Source organism: Dunckerocampus dactyliophorus, chromosome 6 (assembly GCF_027744805.1).
Source record: "Dunckerocampus dactyliophorus isolate RoL2022-P2 chromosome 6, RoL_Ddac_1.1, whole genome shotgun sequence".
In the NCBI taxonomy this organism is placed as follows: Eukaryota; Metazoa; Chordata; class Actinopteri; order Syngnathiformes; family Syngnathidae; genus Dunckerocampus; species Dunckerocampus dactyliophorus.
In genome coordinates this window covers 25,840,510-25,862,795 of record NC_072824.1, presented here as the reverse complement: position 1 = coordinate 25,862,795, position 22,286 = coordinate 25,840,510, and the positions used below count along the sequence as shown (strand labels likewise).

General features: G+C 38.8%; 1 protein-coding gene across 1 annotated transcript; it reads left to right on the top strand.

Annotated features, from left to right (window-relative positions):
• The first annotated feature begins 2,644 nt into the window (after positions 1-2,644).
• On the top strand, positions 2,645-10,812 carry hand2 (heart and neural crest derivatives expressed 2). Its single transcript, XM_054779370.1, has 3 exons — positions 2,645-2,753; positions 2,823-3,563; positions 8,835-10,812. The coding sequence occupies exons 2-3, from the start codon at positions 2,988-2,990 to the stop codon at positions 8,946-8,948; spliced, it is 690 nt and encodes a 229-aa protein (XP_054635345.1). The 5' UTR covers positions 2,645-2,753; positions 2,823-2,987; the 3' UTR covers positions 8,949-10,812.
• The last annotated feature ends 11,474 nt before the right edge of the window (positions 10,813-22,286 follow it).

The window sequence follows — 22,286 nt, the reverse complement described above, 5'->3', positions numbered from 1 at the left end:
AAAAAAAAAAAAAAAGATCAGAAACAAACAAAACAAAATAGAGATGTCATTTTTGGAAAATTAGGTTGCGGAAAAGTTTGAATATTATGGGAAGAAAGTCATAATATTATGAGAAGAAAATGTACAAAGATTATTTAAGAAGAAAGTAAAAAATGTTTGGGATAAAGGAGGAAAAATGGTCGGAATAACAGAGCAAAGTTCATAGTAATAATACACTTTTTCACTTTAATTTTTGCTTTACAAAATATCAAAATGGTCCTTGCATCCTTTCATTTTTTTAGTTTTTGGCTCTCGCCGGAGAAAGATTGGACACCCTTGCCCTAAAGTGAAGCATTGGCATAAATGCTCATGAAGCAGACTGAAAAAAAAGAAAGAAAAATATGAAAACCCCTGTTGTCAAAAGTAAAAGAAAGCTTCGTTTTCGGTGGAATGATCTAATCGGTACATTTAAAAGCATCCGTATTTAATATAATCCGGATTTATTCAAACGACCCGTTCTAGCCTTTGTAAAACAATAAATAAAACAGCAATGATATGATAACTGACAATCCACAATGAATGAAGGGAAAATATAAAGACACAACCGGAGCTTTCTTCCATAGCTTTACGTCATCATTTGCTTTTCCATTAAAGTGACAATTAGACCGTGGATACAAATGACCTCCGTATTCTATTCTCTTTTTCCCCCTGACGTTTATGTCCTTTATTATGTTATATACAACTTACCTTAACGCTGAAGTAGAATACATGGCAAACTGACATCGAGGAACATTCATATTATTGATTTTATACGGTGACCTGCCCGCATCGATAATTCATAACGTACAGAAGCAAGTTGATAGCAGACTGCCGTGGATGGGTGAATAACATCTATTTATAAGAATCCAGGCTGTAGCGAAGTGCTGTTTGGTCCGAATTAAAATTCAAGTTATTTAACACGAGTTTTAATTACTATTAAAAGCCACATCCTTTCAAAGCTAAATAACAGTACACAACAATTGAACTGATCTCTCCCCCCCCCCCTTTTCGGCTATTCCCTATTAGGGGTCGCCACATGCGAGTCCGTGTTAACAAAAACACATAGAAAGCGCGTCCTTAAAGTCCAGACGCATAGGCACGCATGCATACTGTATATTATGCAGTTATTAAAAAAAATAATAATATATATATATTATAAATGTATTTGTATCCATACGGTACATGTTTTTGTATTTAATTTCATTTACTAATTGTAATATTGTATTTGTATGATTATGTGTAGAGCATGTTTTATATATTATACGTTTTCATGTTTCATTACAATTGTTTATTTTTTTATATTTATTTATGAATTCTATAATTTATGTATCTTATATGAGTATATTAGCCGTCCAGACTTTAGGAACACCCTGTACATTAATACATAGAAATATACATACAGGCGTACAGTTTAGCGTGTAGTACATTTTATTGCTTATGCCTAAAAGCAAATGCGTGGTTGTCAGTTTGAAATTGTCCTTTCTTTTCACTGAAAGGAAAATGTTACGTTCGAGGATGATCTAAGGTGTTTTTGCAGTGTGCACGTTTGTATTTTATTCTAACTAACATGTTGCAACCCTTGGTTTTCTGCTTTTTCCCTGACAAAATGTGTGGTTGAGGTGGAATGAGCTTTTCAACTGACCTGGTCTTGGTTTAGTTGGCCCATGATCTTGCACGTGCTGATAAGATGAAAACACACAAGTCAAGAAGAGGCAATCCCTTCAATTCAACCTCTTTTTAAAGTCTCTAAACATGAATCATTTATTCTATTCATTCATTTTATTTCGCTTAATGATATTTGATATATATATTATGTTTTATTACACAAATGTCTTGTGTTTTTTGACTATATGTGTGTTTTCCTATACAGCACAACTTGTTTACGTGCTTTATAAATAAACTTATCATGGTATTGTTTTATTATTAGTAGACTTTTTTAAATATTTGTTTTAATTTATATTATATTCTTGTTATATTCTTATTCGTGTACACGTGGCTGCAGTGAGAAAGTCATTTCCTGCAACGGATAGATACAACTATCAGTTTATATAACTTGATATACGTCGTGCACAAGTACCATGTGTTTTAATGAATAATAATAATAACAAATAATGAGAAAAGCATTTGTGATTTTTAATCTTTCATTTGAATTTGAAAAGAAGCAGTTTCTATATCATGCATATAAAACACGTGGTAATTGCCCAATAAAAAATACATAGCAACTAAATTACTTACATGTTTTTTTTTTGTAATAAATTGTTAAAATAAATTAATAATAATATTTTTTTAAACCGTGGAAAAACGCGCAAGTAGATTTTAAAAGGTAAATTAGTAAAATCATTGCTTCGCAAGTGCAATTTAAAAAAGAAAGAGATCCATATTTATCGATAAACATTATAAAAGATAAATAACATTCGCACATTCACGACTAAAGCTAAAATGACCTGACAGGCGGGATGTTGCTCGCGGGCCTTGACTTTGAAACCGGTGAGAGGATGTGAGTGTGCGCGCGCGTGTGTGTGTGTGTGTGTTACAGACGAGGCCGGTGGAGGGTAGAAGGTTGCTGATTGGTCCTCCCCCCGGTAGTAAAAATGACGTCACACGCGGTCTTCCTGTCTTGCGGTCCAGTCTGCAGCAAAGCTGGACGTGTCTTCTGGGGTCCTGCACACATTGGTCCTGTCCACCAAGCCGCTGAGATGCTGCAGCAGCAGAAAAGTTTGAGATGAGCTAAAAAGGTAAAAAGACAAGAAAATGCATATTTCAATATATTTATGTAAAGTATAAATAGTGTGTATTTATTGTAGGATTAGGCACCATGTCGTAGGACGAGGACATCAGTAGACAGCAGGCCGGGTCCAGGATGTTTGTTGTGTCAACGCGGACGTGGTGATGTGCTGAGGACATTATTCATAGTTATTTTAATTTGAAGGAGATATATATATTTCAAAAGAACTTGCGGGAGATCCAGCATGAGTGTGCTTTCAGGCTTCCCTCACCATCCGGTCATGCACCACCACGACAGCCACCATTACTCCCTGCACGGAGACACCGGAGCTCCTCCGTACTTCACCAGCTGGCTCATCAGTCACGCCGATGTTTCTCCCACCGAGTACGGCATGGCGCCGGGATACAGCCCCGACTACCACGGAAACACTCCGGGCAGCCTGGACCCCCACCACCACCACCACCACCACCACCACTATGGACATGCTGGACATGGTGGACACGGCCCCGTGTCCGTTAACGGAGCCCCGGTGGGCGTGCACCACCACCCCCGCACGGTCAAGAGGAGACCGACCGCCAACCGGAAGGAGAGGCGGAGGACGCAAAGCATCAACTCGGCGTTCGCGGAGCTGCGGGAATGTATCCCCAACGTCCCCGCAGACACCAAGCTGTCCAAAATCAAGACACTCCGCCTGGCCACCAGCTACATCTCTTACCTGATGGACATCCTGGACAAGGACGGACAGCACGGAGACACTCAGGCTTTCAAGGCCGACCTCAAGAAGACGGATGGCCGGGACGAGCGGAGGAAGAGGGACACGGTAAGACCAAACATTTGTCCTCAAACTCCACTTCTTCGTACTTTTAGTACTGGATTGGATTTCACGTGTAGGATACAGTAGTTCATATTGTGGGCACGTGCAGTCAAATCGACTTGAAATATGTGTCCCTAAAGTCTGGACACAATAGGCAAATACATTTAAAATTGTTAATTTAAAATATGTAGAATATAAATAAATAACATCTGTTCTTCTTTTAATTTAATTGATCGATGTTCTCATTGTGTTTACTGTTACACATAATACATTTGTATGTGTTAGCTTGTGACATAAGCCGTATTGTTAAAAGAATCATTTATTTAACGTATTATTTTGGAATTATGTGTATATATATATATATATATATATATATTTACAAGCTGTGTTTGTAGACTCAGACACTAAAACGAGAAGTGTGGAAAACAAGTTGCCATCCAATGTACCGTTTTACGATCTATTGACATATTTGATGGACAGAGAAAACATGTTGTTCAAGGGGATCTGCGTGATGACGTCATTTGAGGGCTCTTAATATTTCTAATTGAGCTTATCAAGTCTAATGACAATCATTAAAGGCAGACTCAAGCGTTATAGGAACGGTTGGGGATATTGTAATATATTTGTATAGCAGAAGCACACAAATAACGTACGCAGAGTGATTGCTGTACTAATATGCACTTTTAGGATGATATGCATTTTTTCAATGAATCACGTATACTAATAATAAGCAAGTAACAACAGTTTGCTGCGTGGCATTATGAAGTAAAAATGTATGCATGGATGACATGAAAACATGGGAATAGTTCCAAAAGGCTTTAAATCGCCGTTAAATACATTTACCATACATGCATACATGTGAGCATTTGGTCATAATACCATACCATACTGACACCGGTCCACAATAAAACCACAATAATAAAACAAAATCTTTATAATGCTGACCCTCATTGTGAATGGACAACAGTGTTCAGCCTCTCTCCTTATTGTGCCCTACTACATTTTTATTTCTTATAAACGTTTTGATGCTTTTAATGCTTATATTTAAATGTATAGCGAAAAAATATATATTTATACTAACGCTTGTGTTTTTAGGTTGTGCCGATTTCCTCTCTAGTGAGTTTAGCAAATAGCTACGATGCCACTCAGTCGTATAGCTTATGGATCACGTAATATAATACAGCAGGGGTGTCCCAAGTGTGGCCAGGGGGACATTTGCGGGCCGCAATAATATAATTTAATTTGTAGTATAATGTAACGAAGTTGCAATGTGAATGCATTAACAGTCATAATAATAAGCCTTTGTCACCTGTAACACAATCTGCTTTCTGTGCAGCTGGAAAAAGTTTGGACACCCCTGATGAACAGAGTGTGCCCAAAATCTGGACATATAATATGCGTACGTTATACACTCAATTAATTCATAAACATAAAATATATCTTTTTTTAATTGCTACTTGTCAAATAACACGTATAAATGTGTTATTATTAGTAGTAGTATTTATAATAATCACGAATAAATATCTTGCAGTTACTAAATTAGACGAACAAGTTAAGACATTTGTTTATATTGTGTGTATATAAAATTTGACTTACTAAATATAAATATGTTTAGTGTGCACACAAAGGAAATGTGGAGTTGACGTCAGTCTTGCAAAGCGGGTCAAACTTTTGCATCACAAATCATGCGATGTTATTTCAAGGTGGTATTTGTTCACATTACAATTGAATAAGGATTCATTTGTTGAAAATATGCATGTTTACCTTTGTGTCAGCCAAGTCAGGTTTTTAGCATATTGGTTGTCCATAATTTATTATGTGGAATATGTATGGCAATATTTATTATGTGGGAAAATAGATATGCACAAAGGCAATACATCTGTGTATTTAATATGTGGCAGTCTACGGGCAGCATGCACAGTAAATGATGATATCATCATGTCTGCTCGTCTGGAGTGATTTCCTTCATCGTTGAAAGCAGACAGGCAGAAAGTTTTCTACACTCCAATACGAAACTCAGTTATAGGAAGGCGTGGATTATATAATACTGGATAAAGCTGAAACTGTGCAGAGTAAAGACGATTCCCCTCCAAATAATCGCAATGCTGCACACGCTGCTGCTCATCAACAACGAAGCTGTTAAACTCTTTAGTCGAAACAGTGTCTCCTTAAGCGTGCCAGTAAGGGTCAGTGCCATGATAATTATATTCCAATTATATGTGCCCCCATGTTCAACGTAGTATTACGTGTTATTATATGATTAGTATTACTATTATTATTATTTCAAAGTGATTTAGAACTTGTTGGGACAGATTATTGGCAGCTTTGTTGTCGAAGTAGATCACTTACTCACCGGACCAAGGCTGTCCAAACCTCTTCATCCCAGAGTGGCAATACATAAATATGACACTTGCGTTTATTAAACGATTACAGGTCAATTATGCGAAGCAGTTATAGCAAAACTCGTCTAAGGAAAGAACAACAGCCCATGAATTAAAATTGGAATATACAGTATATAGACATATATATATAATCGCTGTCGTGCGATTCCTGAATGAACCCATACGAACCAATATTTGGTATTTTGTCTTTATGTGCTTATCTTGATGCTATCCAAAATGTTTTGGGACAACGTGACATAGATGTCCATCAGGGTGTCCGAAGTGCGGACCTAATTTTTTAAGAATTGGCACTCAGCATAGTCTAAAAGTAGAACTGGGGGGGATGGAAAAAGGTGTAACGTAATGAGAAAAAGTTGACATGCGTACCAGGCTGACATGCAGCCTGGCTGTTTTTTGTTTGTTTGTTTACATGTATTTCACTTTAGCATTTAGCCTTTTTTGTTTGACTAAATTAAACATATCAATATGTCCCTATTTTGAGTAAACAGTTTACTTGGACAGAAAATGGTACATTTACTACTTCCACAAAGTGCTAAATACTGCATCCAAGCAATACGCATTGCCCACTCGTGTCCTTTTCATAAAACAGTGTTGTCGTAGAAATACGTACACTAAAGTTTAATGTTTGTACTTAACTATTTCTGTTAAGGTCACTTTGCATTTCTATTTTAGTATATTTTCAAATAAAAATGGATACTTTTACTGTGATTCATTTCCAATTAGCATCTTCCCCACGCAATACTTTTAGTGTGGTTTCGACAGCCAATGGCTGCAACAAGTACTCTGATGCCGCGAGCCAATCAATGCAAAGAAGAAGGAGAAGACGGTGTATGATTGGTTGTTTGTGTGAGGCGCCAACGTAAACAGGAAATTATAACCTGGCGTTTAGCATTTCGGTGCGATATGGACAACAACAGCGAACGAGTATTTTTAATGTTATTTTGCTGGCAGAGCATTTTTAAAAGGTAAAAACAGTACATTTCTTCTTATTTGATACTTAAGTATAGCAGCTCTTTTAAGACGTTGACTCAAGTCGTGTTCCTTTTGTTCCTGATACAAAAATGTTTATCACTGCTGTGTCTTCATGTATGTTTTAATGTCAGCAGAATGACCAGGAAGGACAATTAGAGACAGTTAAATAAGTGCTGTCCTATTTAATCAATAACGTAATCAATGGTGATGTAAATTACTGATTTCATGTCACTTATTGCCAAAAAAAACCCAACTTGACGAACTAATTACAATAACTAGAATAATAATTTATAAACGAGTCAATAATACCTTTTGTGCTTGATGTTAATATGATAATTGTTATATACCGTATCTGTGTGTTTAATACATAATGATGCAAAATTAAACTGATAAAAATGACAATATAATATCAATGAAAATAATGTCACAATTAATTTCTGCCTTGTTTTACAGTTTCCGTCTATGGAGCGTGGTTTTTGTGATAAAACTAAGTAAATTGTTGAAATAATATTTCATTGATTAAATACTGAAATGATTTATCCATCCATCCATCTTCTATGCCGCTTATGCTACTAGGCTCACAGGTATGCTGGAGCCTATCCCAGCTGACTTCGGGCAAGAGGCGGGAGGCCACCGTGCGGCTGAAATGATTTACTTGCACTGTAAATAACTGCCCATGAATTAACTTAATTGTGAAATAATTATTATCACACATAATTACACTAAATTCATATGTATTTGTTTTTGTAATTATGTATTTTTTGTTGTAGTTGTATCTGTCTTGATTCAGTATATAGCCTGTTCACATGTACAAGGCGATCATATAAATTGAGGAGGTAGTTTTGTATCCTCATCCACCATAATGTTGCATAGAAATAAATATGCAGTTTTTCTTCACACCTCATCCATTTTTACACTGTAATCTTTTTATTTCATTCTTTTTGTCATTAATATCTATCACCGTTGTGTTTTTTTCTGTACATACTCCACATATATGGCTGGTAAATGTTGCAGTGCAGGAGTGTACACCAAAACATCTGTTACAACTGATTCACCGTGACTACTACTATTTATATTTTTAAGTAGTATATGTAATATCAACATTATGATACTTTTAAAATTCCTGTTGATCGCTGTTTGTGGCAGTTCCAATGTTGTTTAACCCATAGGAATCCATTTAAAGTCAAATGATGGCATATCACAGAGCAAGCGGGACACACAGAAGACATTTGTGATGTTTATTTCCAAAATGCTACTAATTACAGATGTGTGACGTTACAAATATGTTACATGAAATGTGTTCTTTATTTGAAAAGAACTCAACTTGACACTTTTTGTGTCGCACAAACGTACTTTGAATTGAAGGCGAAATGGCTGATATTTTCCAAGCTTGTTTTATATACTTTCATGAAAGAAATATTATAAGAACAGTTGAAATATAATATTTGACGCCATGTTAAAGCATTACAATTGTTAAATGGCTTTAAAATGACCTTTACGTGGGAAAAAAAAAGCTTTTTGGGAATGAGCTAGCTTACCTGACACAATGCCATTTTGAGGAAGCCATATCTTGGGATAGTCACATGACTGTCACATGACAACCACACCAAAATGTTTCCTATTATGTCACTTGTAGGGACTTCCCGAGTTCAAGTCAAGCACAAAGCTCTATAGGAAACATTTAAATTCTTCTTTTGGGGTTCAAATAATATAAAATATCACACAGTGCTTTTAGTAGTTTGAGTATATAGAGGAATTAGTCACAGCCTTGTTGTCAATACATTGTAAAGTGGTGGCAGTATTTAATGAAGCTTATGAAGTATATTTCAAATGGTTATCGACTAGATCAATTTAACTGTGCCAGCGATGTGTTTCTCTGCAATAATAATAATCATTTCTGCAGGCGGATATCCCCAAGACGGTGTCATCATCGTCGTCGTCTTCAGCGGGCGACAAGAAGACAAAAGGAAGGACAGGATGGCCCCAACATGTCTGGGCTCTGGAACTGAAACAGTAGCTGAAACATCTGTGCAGGTTGATTGCACTCACAGGAACTTAAAGTCATCATCTCGTGTCTGGTGTGGACGTCCAACCAAAGGACAGACGACATGTAGTCCCCGTAGAAGCGTACGGTGATGTATTTCTACACTTTTCTACTGTTTGCTGAGAATGAAAATGCATTCAGTACACTTGCAATTACCGTGAAACCAGGAGTGTCCATAGTGCGGCCCAGGGGCCATTTTCAGCCCACAGGTTGTTTTGTATTATTTTATATTCACGAATGGGATATATTATTATTAATTATACCAATTTGCTTTGTCATCTACAACACAAAGATAGTCAAAAAGGCATAATATAACAAGTAAATGTCACAAGGTTTGCATTCTCAAACCACCCACAAAGGGCAAGTAATTGAGACGCCAACACGAGGTCATCAAACCAGACGCCTCCCTCACTCCTGGTGCAACCAAAAATAACACAAAACGTGGAACACACAATGTAACTGCGCCACACGGACGACGCGTGTATCTAAATAAACACTTACACGAGTGTACGTGCAAAACAATACTCTTTTATACAAATGTACAACCTGCAAAGCACGCCGGGTACTTTCCTGTTTGGGAAGTGCACGCATTCGCATCCCAACATGCATGCCGAGCATGACTACTTTCTGTGCAGCTCAAGCTTTTCCAATGTAGGCCTGTGTAGTTTTCCTACCAATAAACGACCTAATTATGGAGATTATAAGCACAAAATGGTGGGTTTTCCCCCAAATAAGAACATTTTTAAAGATAATGTTTTTATTAAAAAAAATACATAAATGGATGCTGAATAGTGTATATGCGGGTATCCACTGTAATACGCGTTGTCACCTATAACAGAGCTGACATGCAGGCTACATTGGATTGATTTGAGCCTTTTTTACAAAATAAACAAATATTTACCAAACATGCTGATCAATTAAATACATGTAAAGGAAAAACATATCAGCTTTGTGGTATAGCTGACAAAGGGACCCTCTTGAAATCAGTATTATTACAACAAAATCATCTTTCTGAGGACTTTAGCATACTTGAAAACAGGCCGTCGGCCATTTTGGTTTGCAGGTAACATTTTTGATCAATTTGGACCATTTCCAGTTTGTCTTAGTTTTCTGTGTCATGCAATGTGGGTCGTGTTTAATTTTGTTTTTAGGATATGTGAGGGACAGTAAAAATAAAACGAGCCGCGGGCCGCATTTTGGACACCCCTGACTTGAGTTGCGTTGTTGTCTTCAAAGAAATGAGAGCGAACGCAATTGATTGGTGATCGTTTGACACATTCATCCAGGGCCCCATAAATAACATCTAACTACACACACACACGCACGCACACACACGGCAGACCAGCTGGCTCTCAGCTTTATTTAACTTGATATATTTATGTGCAATGCGGCCGTAAGGACGAGCCAAACTACCACGCCACTGAATGCCAGTATACAAAATACACGGTGTCCCTAAAGTCTAGATATATAATATGCACAAACAATACACACATACATTACACACACAAAAATATAAATAACAAATATAGACTAAATTAAATATCATTTTTTTAAATAATTACAATGAATTAATAAAAATAAAAATAATATATATATTATGTATAATATTAACAATATATATTTATATTTATACATTAAATAAAAAAAATAAAAAATAGATTTGTACATGCATATTGTGTCCAGACTTTAGGGATACCCCGTACTAGATATGTGTCATAATTACACTACAAGGTGTTTGTGAAGTCTTTGTGTTTCTGTACGGGCTGGGCTGTAAATACATGTTGTGACGACACAGTGTCCGTGTTGTGAAGTGTAAATAATAATAATAATGCTAAGTGTATAGGATGTAACCTGTGTCATGAATTGAATAAATGTTTACATGGTAACTTTTTTATGTTGTTCAGTTATTTGGATTTCTTATTCTGTTTGACTGTTTCACATATTGATGAATATACTGTATTTAATAGCTCTGTCTGCACTCAAAACAGTTGAGGTTTATTGTTACAGACAGACTACATCAGGGGTGTCCGAAGTGTGGCCCATTTTCGGTCATAAGCTTGTTTTTTTTTTGGCCCTCGACATATTGTAAAAATAAAATGAACTGACTGTGAATGAGATGTTGAGATGAGATCATTAGATATTGGCTTAGTATCTTTAAAGTACCAAATATAGCAACGTGCCACCCCATCCTTCAATTGGACACCCCTGTCTTATATGATCTGTGTGTGTTTATAATCAATACACCCACCTGCCCAATGAAATACTACAACACAGTCCACTGAGCCCTGACGGCAATTATTGACAGCCAGTCATCGATTGCTAAGGTCTGACAAACCTCTTGGTATGTTGATGGAAGGAGACAAGACAACAAAACGTTGGACGCTTGAGAGACGGACGTAATGGAGAACGGACCAATGTTGAGAAAACTGGCATCACACGCATGACCTTTTAATGACCTCCTTTAGTTCTGTTCGCTTGTGTTCTTTCACCGCTGAAATCATTAATTCACCAACATAATCATGATAATATTGATATTCAACATGCCTCCAAACACGTCCAGTCCACCTGATGCCAAGGAGCTGCATTTTATTCGTCATTCAGGTGCTGATTGTAAAATTTCAGGTGGGCCTGTGCATGTGTCTCCTTTAGCAGGGGAACCTTGCAGGCACTGCAGGATCTCAATCCATCGCAGCCAAGTGTGTTGCTAATGCTTTTCTTGATGACTGTGCTCCCAACTCCCTTGACATCATTAACCAGCTGCTCCCTTGCAATTCTGGGCTGGTCCCTCACCTTTCTCACAATCATTTTTACCTTACCAGGTGACATCTTGCATTTAGCTCCAGAGAGAAGGCGACTGACTGTTATTTTGTATTTCTTATTTAATTGTTGTGTCAACTGTGGTCTCTGCCTGACCAAGCTTTCTGTTGATGTTCTTGTAGCCCATTCTGTTTCCATTTCAGGTGTCTTTTATCCACATAATTCACCGAGGTAAACTTACAAAATCAGCAGGGGACCAAATACTTGTTTTCCCCGCTGAATATGTTTAAGTACACGTTTGCATTATGGATGGTAATGGTTCAGTTTGTTTTGAGCATGCAAAACAGTTCACATAGCAGTACATCACATTTACACTCGCACAATTCAACATGTCTGAAAAGGAGTATCGTTGTCTTTAAATTCTTAGAATTTCAGAAATATATGAATTAATAAATTATACTGTTTTGTGGTTGCATACGGTTTATTAGTCAAAACATAGGCATATTTAAGCGAATGCTGCAATGTTTTTTTTGTCTAAATTAAGCATTTTCAAGCATAACAATGGCTAAATACACTTAAATACAACATAAGGCATTCCAAAAGACGCATTCAAAGACATTGGTGATAGGTAGTATTCTACACTGGTCACTAGGTGTCAGTAATGTTACCGTAATGTTCGGTGAGACACAAAACCACCAGACTTGATCACTGAAACAACAGGCTTTTTTGCAGGTTTGAATGATCAACACAGCAGTCACAATTATCCCTAATAATAATCCCTAATATAAACAAGAGCTACTGTTGCAGCAAGATGAAACTCATCTCTGAACCCCTGACGTCACTTCCTGTCTTCCCCTCACTCAGCTCCCCTAGGGAACACATTTATAGCAACACACACAAGTCTTATTTATGTCTTAAATGGCTAATTTTCTCTTATTATGTCTAATACATTTGGTAATACGAGTGTAAAGGTGACTATAGGGGTGTTATTTCATGTCTAGAGGGCTCTAATAATGTAAGGTATTAACAGGTTTTGTATGCTGTAACTATGAAAATATTTTATTGATAAATAAGGTATCGTACGTCGCCAACATTCACTTATCACGGTCGGGTCTGGAACCAATTAACCGCAACATACGAGGGATCAATGTATAGGAAAAGGCAGATCTTATTTAATCCTACCCTTTCTCAGTTTTTTATGACACAATAATGTTTTAATGCAATAAAAAGACCAGAGCTGATCTGTCTTTGGGGTGTTTACACGTGACAGGCTACAAGCTGATAAATACTCCATCATTTTGTCTGTTTGTTTCTGTGACGATACCGTTTTCAAGCTCGACAATGTCAACATTTAAAAACTCAAAGTGTTGAAAAATGACCCATCCTTCCCATCCAGCTTCAATGCCGCTTATACTCGCAAGGGTTGCGGGGCTATGCTGGAACCTATCCCAGCTGACTTGGGACAAGAGGTGGGATACACCCTGGACTGGTCGCCAGCCAATGGCAGGGCACATATAGACAAACAACCACTCACATTCATACCTATTGACAATTTAGAGTCACCAATTAACCTAAAATGCATGTTTTTGGAATGTGGGAGGAAACCGGAGTACGCGGAGAAAACCCACGCACGCACGGGGAGAACATGCAAACTCCACACAGGGATGCCCAACAGAGATTCGAATTTGAAAAATGGCATCGTAATTAAGTGATTATCATGAAGTAGAGGTGTAACGGTACGCCATAATCATGGTTGGCTACGTACCTCCGTTTTAACGTCACAGTTTGGCTCATTTTGTACAGTCGACGAAAATATAGACGCAACACCTTTTGTTTTTACTCCCATCTTTCATGAGCTAAACTCAAAGCTCTAGAACCTTTTCTGCGTATACAAAAGGCGAGTCTCTCTCCAATCTTGTTGACAAATCTGTCTAAACGTCTTAGTGAGCACTTCTTCTTTGCTGAGATAATGCATCCACCTGATTAGACAGCATGATTATTGCACAGGTGTGCGTTAGCCTGGCCACAACAAAAGGCCATTCCAAAATGGGCAGTTTTACTGAAATTGCCCAATATTTGCCGCAATGCCCCGCCCACTCCCACGTGTCATTGCGCCAGTGAAGTAGTTTGATCGGCGTAATAATGTTAATAAGAATAATAATAACAATGGTTCATATGCACATCACATTATATGTAAATGGAGCCTTGTTGCCGCTTTTCGGAGACTTTTCAGACGACTTTGTAGACGGAATAAGTACCGTAAGTCCCATATGTCAGTAGCTGTCTCTTTTTATCTGTTTTTATATCGGTAGAACGCACAGAACAGACAAAGACATATGTGTTTATGTCTCACATAAGGATTGTGGATGATGGGCAAAATTCCCCATGCCTGGATTGACCCATTCATCCAATCACGTTGTTTTGTTGTTATAATAGGTTATGACAACACTTTTAGAAGTTAGAGGTCATAAATGCACTGTACCCCCCACAAAAACACACCGTGGACTTTGTGTTTCTATTATTATCATTCACTCATTCATTTTCTAGGGCGCATATTCTCAATAGGGTCGTGGGGGTATGCTGTAACCTATCCCAGCTGACTTGTAGCGCGAGAGACGGGGTACACCCTGGAGTGGTCGCCAGCCAATTGCGGACAACCATTCACATTCGCATTCATACTCATGGGCATTTTAGACTCTAAATTTAGACTCTAAACTCTAAAACAAAGTGACGTTTACGCGATCGACCCAAACTACCTTGCCGATCTACCGGTAGCTCGCGATGGACGTAATGGCCACCCCTGATTTAGACTCTCCACTTACCTAACATGCATATTTTTAGAATGTGGGAGGAAGCCGGAGTACCCGGAAACTCCACTCGAACCACCAGGCCACCACGCGGCCCATTATCATTAATATCATAAATATTATTTTAGCGAGGTTATTATGATGCTGCGTATTTACTGTACGTGTGATATGTGTGTCTAATAGTGTAGTTTGACGGTGTCTTCAGCTTGCACAGACCCGAGTCACCACACTGTAATATAAATAGTCATAACGTAGCATACATTCCTCGCATGTACAGTATACGGTGCGTCTGCTCACATGTCCTGTTCCTTTTTCTGTGCAATGGACCGACTGGTGAGCATGATGGATCGCTAAGGCTGCAAGAGAATTTCTCCCTGCAATAATAGCAAAACATCTGGCAGCCATTACTTCACGCAGATCCTCCCCTTTCCCACTCCAGCCTTCTTTATAGCCTACCAGACATTGTGTCTCTGCTTTTTTGTCCTTCATAAGGTGGCGCCATTTCTACCTACTGTATATTTGTCTGCTCTATTTTTTTTCCTGTTTTGTTGAGTGGTGAGCGCTTGGTGACCATGTGCACATATTTGAGCGAATATTTGGGTGAATAATGAGCAGCGCTTATAAACCGGTGATGCAATATGCAAGATTATGTTGAAGTTAGCAAAGACAGCGGAGAAGGCGAAGGGAGGTAACGTTGGAAACAAACCCTGAAGTCATTTCAGTCCCACCATAACGACTACACTGCTACATTTTACACCTACACGTTTACGACACAAAGATACTTTCAATAAAAGAGGCATTTTCTGAATGTTTACCATTTTTACAAATGATTTTTCTTGCAGCGAAACCAAAAACAGATTGCCCATTGCTCCCTTTTTATTGACCAGATAAAAACTGGGGAAAAAAAGGGGGCAAAAAGGGATAAACCACAGGTGCTTTGGACTCAAGGAAAACATGCGTCTTCGCTATAACATGTTTAATGTCTGCTTTGAACAAGAATCAAACATACAGTAGATATCACATTATTTTATCCCTGACAGTCTTGCTTTTATTGTTGGAATTTCCTGTTCATACCTGCCGTTTCCTGTTTCTCAGACAGCTTGGTCTGGTGGCTGGAGCGGAGCAATGAGGCTGGCAGACCTAATCAGCAATTAACATCATTTATCAGCCTCGTGTCCGCACCAGGAGGACGCCAGATTATTCCTCATGGTTTCCCCGTGTTGTGTTGACCTGGGTTCTCCATTCTGTGACGCTGCGTTTTAATTCGCCTTTTGTTCCAGGTACGTTTCTCTGGCGTTTTCCTGGACTGCCTTGTTGTTCCCTTCCTAGCTATTATTGCTGGGTTGCCTGGTAAATTTACTGCATAGCAGTATTGTAGGGAAAAAAGTAACAACAACAAACTGAAATGAGAAAAAATACAACGCGAAGTAGGATTCCTGACTTGTAAATGGAATATTTTTACAGTTAGAAGTTAGAAAACCTGTTTACGACCTTCTAAATACGGTTTTTAACATTATTAGAGCCCTCTAGACATGAAATAACACCCCTATCGTCACTCTTACACACTCGTATAGCCCAATATAGTGGACAAAATAAGAGTAAATTAGCCATTTAAGACAAAAATAAGAATCATGCAGGTGTGTGTTACTATAAATTTGTTCCCAAGGGAACCTGACAGAGTGGCGAACAGGAAAGGACGTCGGGGTTCAGGGCTGAGTATCAGCTTTGTGTGGGTCACAGCCACAACAGCAGCCCATGTTTTTATTAGGGATTATTGTGTCTGTTGTGAGATCTTTCAAACCTGCAATAAAAGCCTGTGGTTTCGGCGACCAAGGGGGTGTACGGCGAAAGTGGCTCCACAAACCCAGGCTTTGTGCTCAAGATGCAACCCAACAAAACACCCGCGACCGTGGTTATCAACTTACTTTGTCAAGTCCGGTTTTCGGCTTTGTGCTCAGTGCGTGTTCACATGAAAAGGGGGCGTCATATTATTCTACTTCCGCCGAAAAGCGAAGCAATCCCAGCCAGTGTATTTTTAAGCCTGGACATAACCTGGTCCCGGCCAGGCTATGAGCTTAGCTTCAGTTACCATGGCGATACAGCTGCTTCGCTGAACACGCAAGTCCGGCTTTCCACTCAACACGGCTAGCTAACCCACTAAACTCGCTTCGCAGAATACCCCCCCAAGTGTGATGCTTGTGTGTCTCACCAAACATTACAGTAACACTATTGACACCTAGTGACCAATGTAGAATACTGCATGTCACCAATGTCATTGAATTCGTCTCTTGAATGCCTTATATTTGTATTTTATTTAATTTAGCCATTGTTATGCTTGAAAATGCTTATTTCAGGCTTAAAATACGTAACTGCTTAACTAACAATAACCATAAAACGGAACGATTTATTCATTCATATAGTTTTCAGAAACCGTGATAGAGTGAAGCTGCAAAATTCGAACAGTGATGTGGTGAGGGACGACGCTATGTAAACCCATATACAACTTATATACAGTACACAGTTATTTTTGTTCTTTTTCCAGGATGGAATGATGGCACGACATACATCATCAATGGTTTTTTTTTAACTACACTTGGTTGCACAAGTTTGAATTTATTTGGGAGTGATTTATTTGATTTTGGTTTTATTTTGAGTTATTTATTACCATTTCAAATTTGCGTTTGTTTGACCCAAAACTTAATTTGTGGAAAAACCCGCCATTTTGTGCTTATAATCACCATAATTAGGCCATTTATTAGTAAAAAGCATCTAACTTGCCCGACGTCGGTAGAGCTTGAGTTACACAGAAAGTAGTCAGAGACAAACTTCAACCCCAACACTTGCCTCAAATGCAGAGCAAAATATCCCTTTAATGGTGTTCTGATGTTATAATGTAATCTAAATGTACTACATTCATCATACACGTCAGCGACCTTCCTACCACACCCTGTCTTCAGTATGACTACGCCCAAGACGTTGCTCTCCTGTGCTCCGATAAAGGTTGGTCCAGTGTGGAGGCAGCTCCACAGAAAGACGTGGCACTGAATCAATGAGATAGAAACTGAGGACAGCAAAAACCACCACCACAGCCGTCCACGTCAAAAACAAGGAGTGAACCTGAACGGACCACCTCAACCTCACAACGCCTTCCCCTGCCTACCTGGGTGTCAAGCTGGACAGGCAATTAACTTCCAAGCAACATCTTGAAGCACTTTGTGCCAAATTGACCTCTAGAATCTCCTTCGTTGCCTTGCAGGCTCATCTTGGGGAGCCAGCACCTCCAACCTTCACACGGGGGCCCTCGCCCTCGTCTGCAGCTGCGCGGAATATGCAGTCCTAGCATGATGTTGACGCATGTGAAGAAAGACAGCTGGACACAGCGCTAAACGACAACCTCAGCATCGTCACATGGGGCCTGCATCCAGGGGGACAGTTTGCTGGGCTTTGCACCTGCATCCTACGGAGAAAGCACCACACTTCCAAACAACAAAGACAAGGTCCTGCCACATAATCTACACGAGTGCCCCATACTGCATCCACACGAAGACCCTGGCCCTCCCCGATCCTGACACAGTGAACTGGTTGCGACATTTGGAGCAGATCGCATAGCAGTCTTGAAAAGATCAACAATTATACAGACAAAAGTGACTTTTTATCACAAACTGGTACAGGAATATCAGTACCACCTGGGTGACACACTATACCGGACCTTGCATGTGCAATAACTGCTTCATATTCTGCTGGTGTGCATTTTTAAACGAGGTAATACTGGAGTTGATACATGCATATGCCTGGGGTCCCAACGCAGCCCAGCCTTTGGCGAGTGGGAGTCTCGGCTAGCGATAGAGCCAAGCAGAAGCCAGAGCTTGAAAACCCTCTTCCGTCGTCTCATGCTTGGGAATGCTTGACCTTCCCGGTGAAATATGTAAATGGACAAAGACAAGTGGAGAAGATGAAAGCAGGGCGCTGCCGTTGTTCATTCGAGATAGGGACCGGGGGCTACAAGCCGGAGCTCTTCGGGCTGCGCTTCAGCCAATAATAAACTTTACTAAAAATCCAATAATCATTCAGACTCCTCACACTGTTACTGTTGTACTTGTCTGCATTTATTAAAAAAATTATATATTTTTGTAATTTTGAAAACTTAAAACTTTACAAGAAAAAGCTATAGTAAGTAAGCAAGTGTATTTCGTAATTTCACATGAAAAAGTACCAGTAATTACTTTACAAGACAACATTGCAACGTCGGAATATGAGAAAAAAAGAAAACATTTCAAATTTTGAAAAAAATCTTAGCCTTCAAATGAAAAAAAATGAATTTTTATGAGAAAACACCTTAATTTTATTAGAAAAAAAGCCAGAATATGACAAAAAAAAGAAGAAACGAATACAATTTTACAGGATGAAAGTCATAATATTGTGTGAAAGGGTCTCAATTTGACAAGGAAACCTCAACTTTTACGAGAATAAAGTGGTTATATTCTGAGAAAAGTAGGAATTTTACCAGAAAAAAGTTGCAATTGTGGAAGATGCAAATTGTAATCACAAGCTTTACCTGCCTGAAGAATTAATTTCCAGCATTTTGCAATTTTTTGTTTCATTTTACAAAAGCAAAGCAGTGAGCAAAAGTGTGACCCAGGGGATATTTGCGGCTGTTTTTTTTTTTATTGTCCCGTGGCAAATTAAAAAATATACACAAGTTTAACAGAAAAAAAACCCCAAAAAACAACAAACAAAAAACAGCAAAAACGGAACAATCAGCATTCTTTTACAAGAATAAAGTCACAATGTTTACAGAAAAAAAAGTTGCACTCTGAAGAGAAAAAAATATGAATTTTACGAGAATACATTTTAAACTTATTGTGAGGAAAAATAACGTAATTTAAGTAACAAAGTTGACATATTAATGAAAAAAATGTTTTTGAAAAAAGTTTAAATATTGTAATAAACAAGCAAAACAACGAATAAAGTTGTAATTTTTGGAAAATCAAGTTGTGGAAAAGAGTTAATAAAGTTCATAATGTTAATAAAGTCAAATAAAATGATTTAAAAAGTCGCAATTTTGTGGGAATAATGTCATAATTCCAAGAAGAAATTTTACAAGAACAAAGCTGAAATAGTTGAATAATTTAAGAGAAAAAACAGCACAAATGAGGAAAAAAACTGATGGAATTTTAAAACAATTATGTCAAAATAGGACTTTGACTAGGCCACTCCAAAGTCTTCATTTTGTTTTTCGTCAGCCATTCAGAGGTGGACCTGCTGGTGTGTGGTCATCAGACCACAGAGTATTTTGCCAAAGGTCTCGGGGATCATCAAGATGTTTTCTGGCAAAATTTTTAAAAAGTGGCCTTTATGTTCTTTTTGTTCAACAGTGGTTTTCGTCTTGGAACTCTGCCATGCAGGCCGTTTTTGCCCAGCGTCTTTCTGATGGTGGAGTCATGAACACTGACCTTAACTGAGGCAAGTGAGGCCTGCAGTTCTTTGGATGTTGCTGTGGGGTCTTTTGTGACCTCTTGGATGAGTCGTTGCTGTGCTCTTGGGGTCATTTTGGTTGGCCGGCCACTCCTGGGAAGGTTCACCACTGTTCCATGTTTTCGCCATTTGCAGATAATGACTCTCACTGTGCTTTGCTGGAGTCCTAACGCTTTAGAAATAGCTTTATATCCTTTTCCAGACTGATAGATCTCAATTAATCTCAGTTAAGTTGTGTTTTAACGAGGGGGGACGACCACTTTTTCACACAGTCATGTAGGTTAGAATTTTTCTTTAAAGGTTTTCATTTAAAAACAGGATTTTGTGTTCAGTTGTGTTGTCTTGTTGACTAATATTTATATTTGTTTGATGATCTGAAACATGTAAGTGTGACAAACATGGAAAAAAATAAGAAATCAGGGAGGGGGCTAACACTTTTTCACAGCCACTGTATGATCTGCTAACAAACTTCTGTTGCCCCCTCTGAAAAATTGGTTGTCGGTTGTTAAGAGATACAAATTGTCCAACCACACAGTTAAGTAACATCAACCCCCCCCCGGAACACACACATACACACACATGAACACAGCATGCTGTAACTCCTGAGACCACCCGGGACCCGACAGACCACCAGGCTGTCCAGTCCGCGGGTGCGTGTTTTTGATCAGCAGGTCTGGGAACATGAATAAAACCTGGTAAAAGGTGGACAAACACACACACATGCAAAGCCATAATACTGTCACACGCACGGAGACACACAGTCACACACATGGCCACTAATGGAGTCCTGCTTTTTATGTCTTTTTTCTTTGTGTGTGTGTGTAAAACACCATTAGAGCTGTGTGTGACATGATGAGAACTAATGGGCTGACTGATCGGGGCACACACAGTAGGGGGTTGAGTGTTCGGATGGGGATTAACATGGGGGACACCAGGAACAAGTCCAGGACTAATAAATTAGAGTTCAGCTGGTGCTGAAATACTGCAATAAGAATAACTTGGAATATCTCCTAATGCTTGTACTGCAATAAGTACAACTTGGAATGTCTGTAATGAAATACCCCGCGATGCAAAATGATCATTTTATGCTCTGTTTTACGTTGTGTGTGAGCTGCTCTCGCTGTACTCGACAAGACTTTTGCTTTTTCTGTAATCATTCAACTCTAATTTGGACATGAAAGGAAGCTGGAGAAAGCAATTTGTGTAGACACGGTGTGTGAACGCTGCAGAGCCCAAGCTGAACTGAAACGCTGCGCGGAAAATGTGAAATTGTGGTAAAAGAGGGAATTATTGGAATGTGGAAAATTGTTAGCCTGAAGGGCCACACAGTGGCGAGTGGTTAGCATGTTGGCCTCACAGTCAGGAGATGGAGAGTTCGAATTTTTTGTTTTGTTTTTGTTTGGGCATCTGTGTGGAGTTTCCATGTTCTCCCCATGTGTGAGTTTTATCCGGGTACTGCGGCCAAACATGCGTTTTTGGTTAAGACTGTAAAAAAGGGGTGTCCAAAGTGTGGCCCCTGGGGACAATTTGGGGCCCGTTGCTTGTTTTTTAATGGTCCGGGGCACATTGTAGAAATAGAATAAAACAAAAAAAACAGCAAAAATGAAAAAAATGACCGAAAAGGCAAAATGTAAAGAGAAGCAGCTGAAATGTTGACACTAATAATAAAACAAAATCATACAGTCCTGTGAAAAAGTGTTTGCCTCCTTCCGTTTTTTTTGTGTGCATGTTTGTCACACTTAAGTATTTCAGATCATCAAACAAATTTCAATATTAGTCAATGACATCACAACTGAACACAAAATGTTTTTTTTTATTAATGGAGAAGAAATATCCAAACCTACATGGCCCTGTGTGAAAAAGTGATTGCCCTCCCGCCAGAAAGAAATTGAGATCAATCAGTGTGGAAAAGGTTATAAAAACTTTTCTAAAGCGTTGGGACTCCAGCAAACCACAGTGAGAGCCATTACCCACAAATGGCGAAAACATGGAACAGTTGTGAACCTTACCAGGAGTGGCCGGCCAACCAAAATGACCAAAAGAGCACAGGGACTACTCATCCAAGAGGTCACAAAAGACCCCACAACAACATCCAAAGAACTGCAGGCCTCACTTGCCTCAGTTAAGGTCAGTGTTCATGACTCCATCATAAGAAAGACACTGGGCAAAAACGGCCTGCATGGCAGAGTTCCAAGACAAAAACCACTGCTGAACAAAAAGAACATTAAGGCTTGTTTCAATTTTGCCAGAAAACATCTTGCTGATCCCCAAG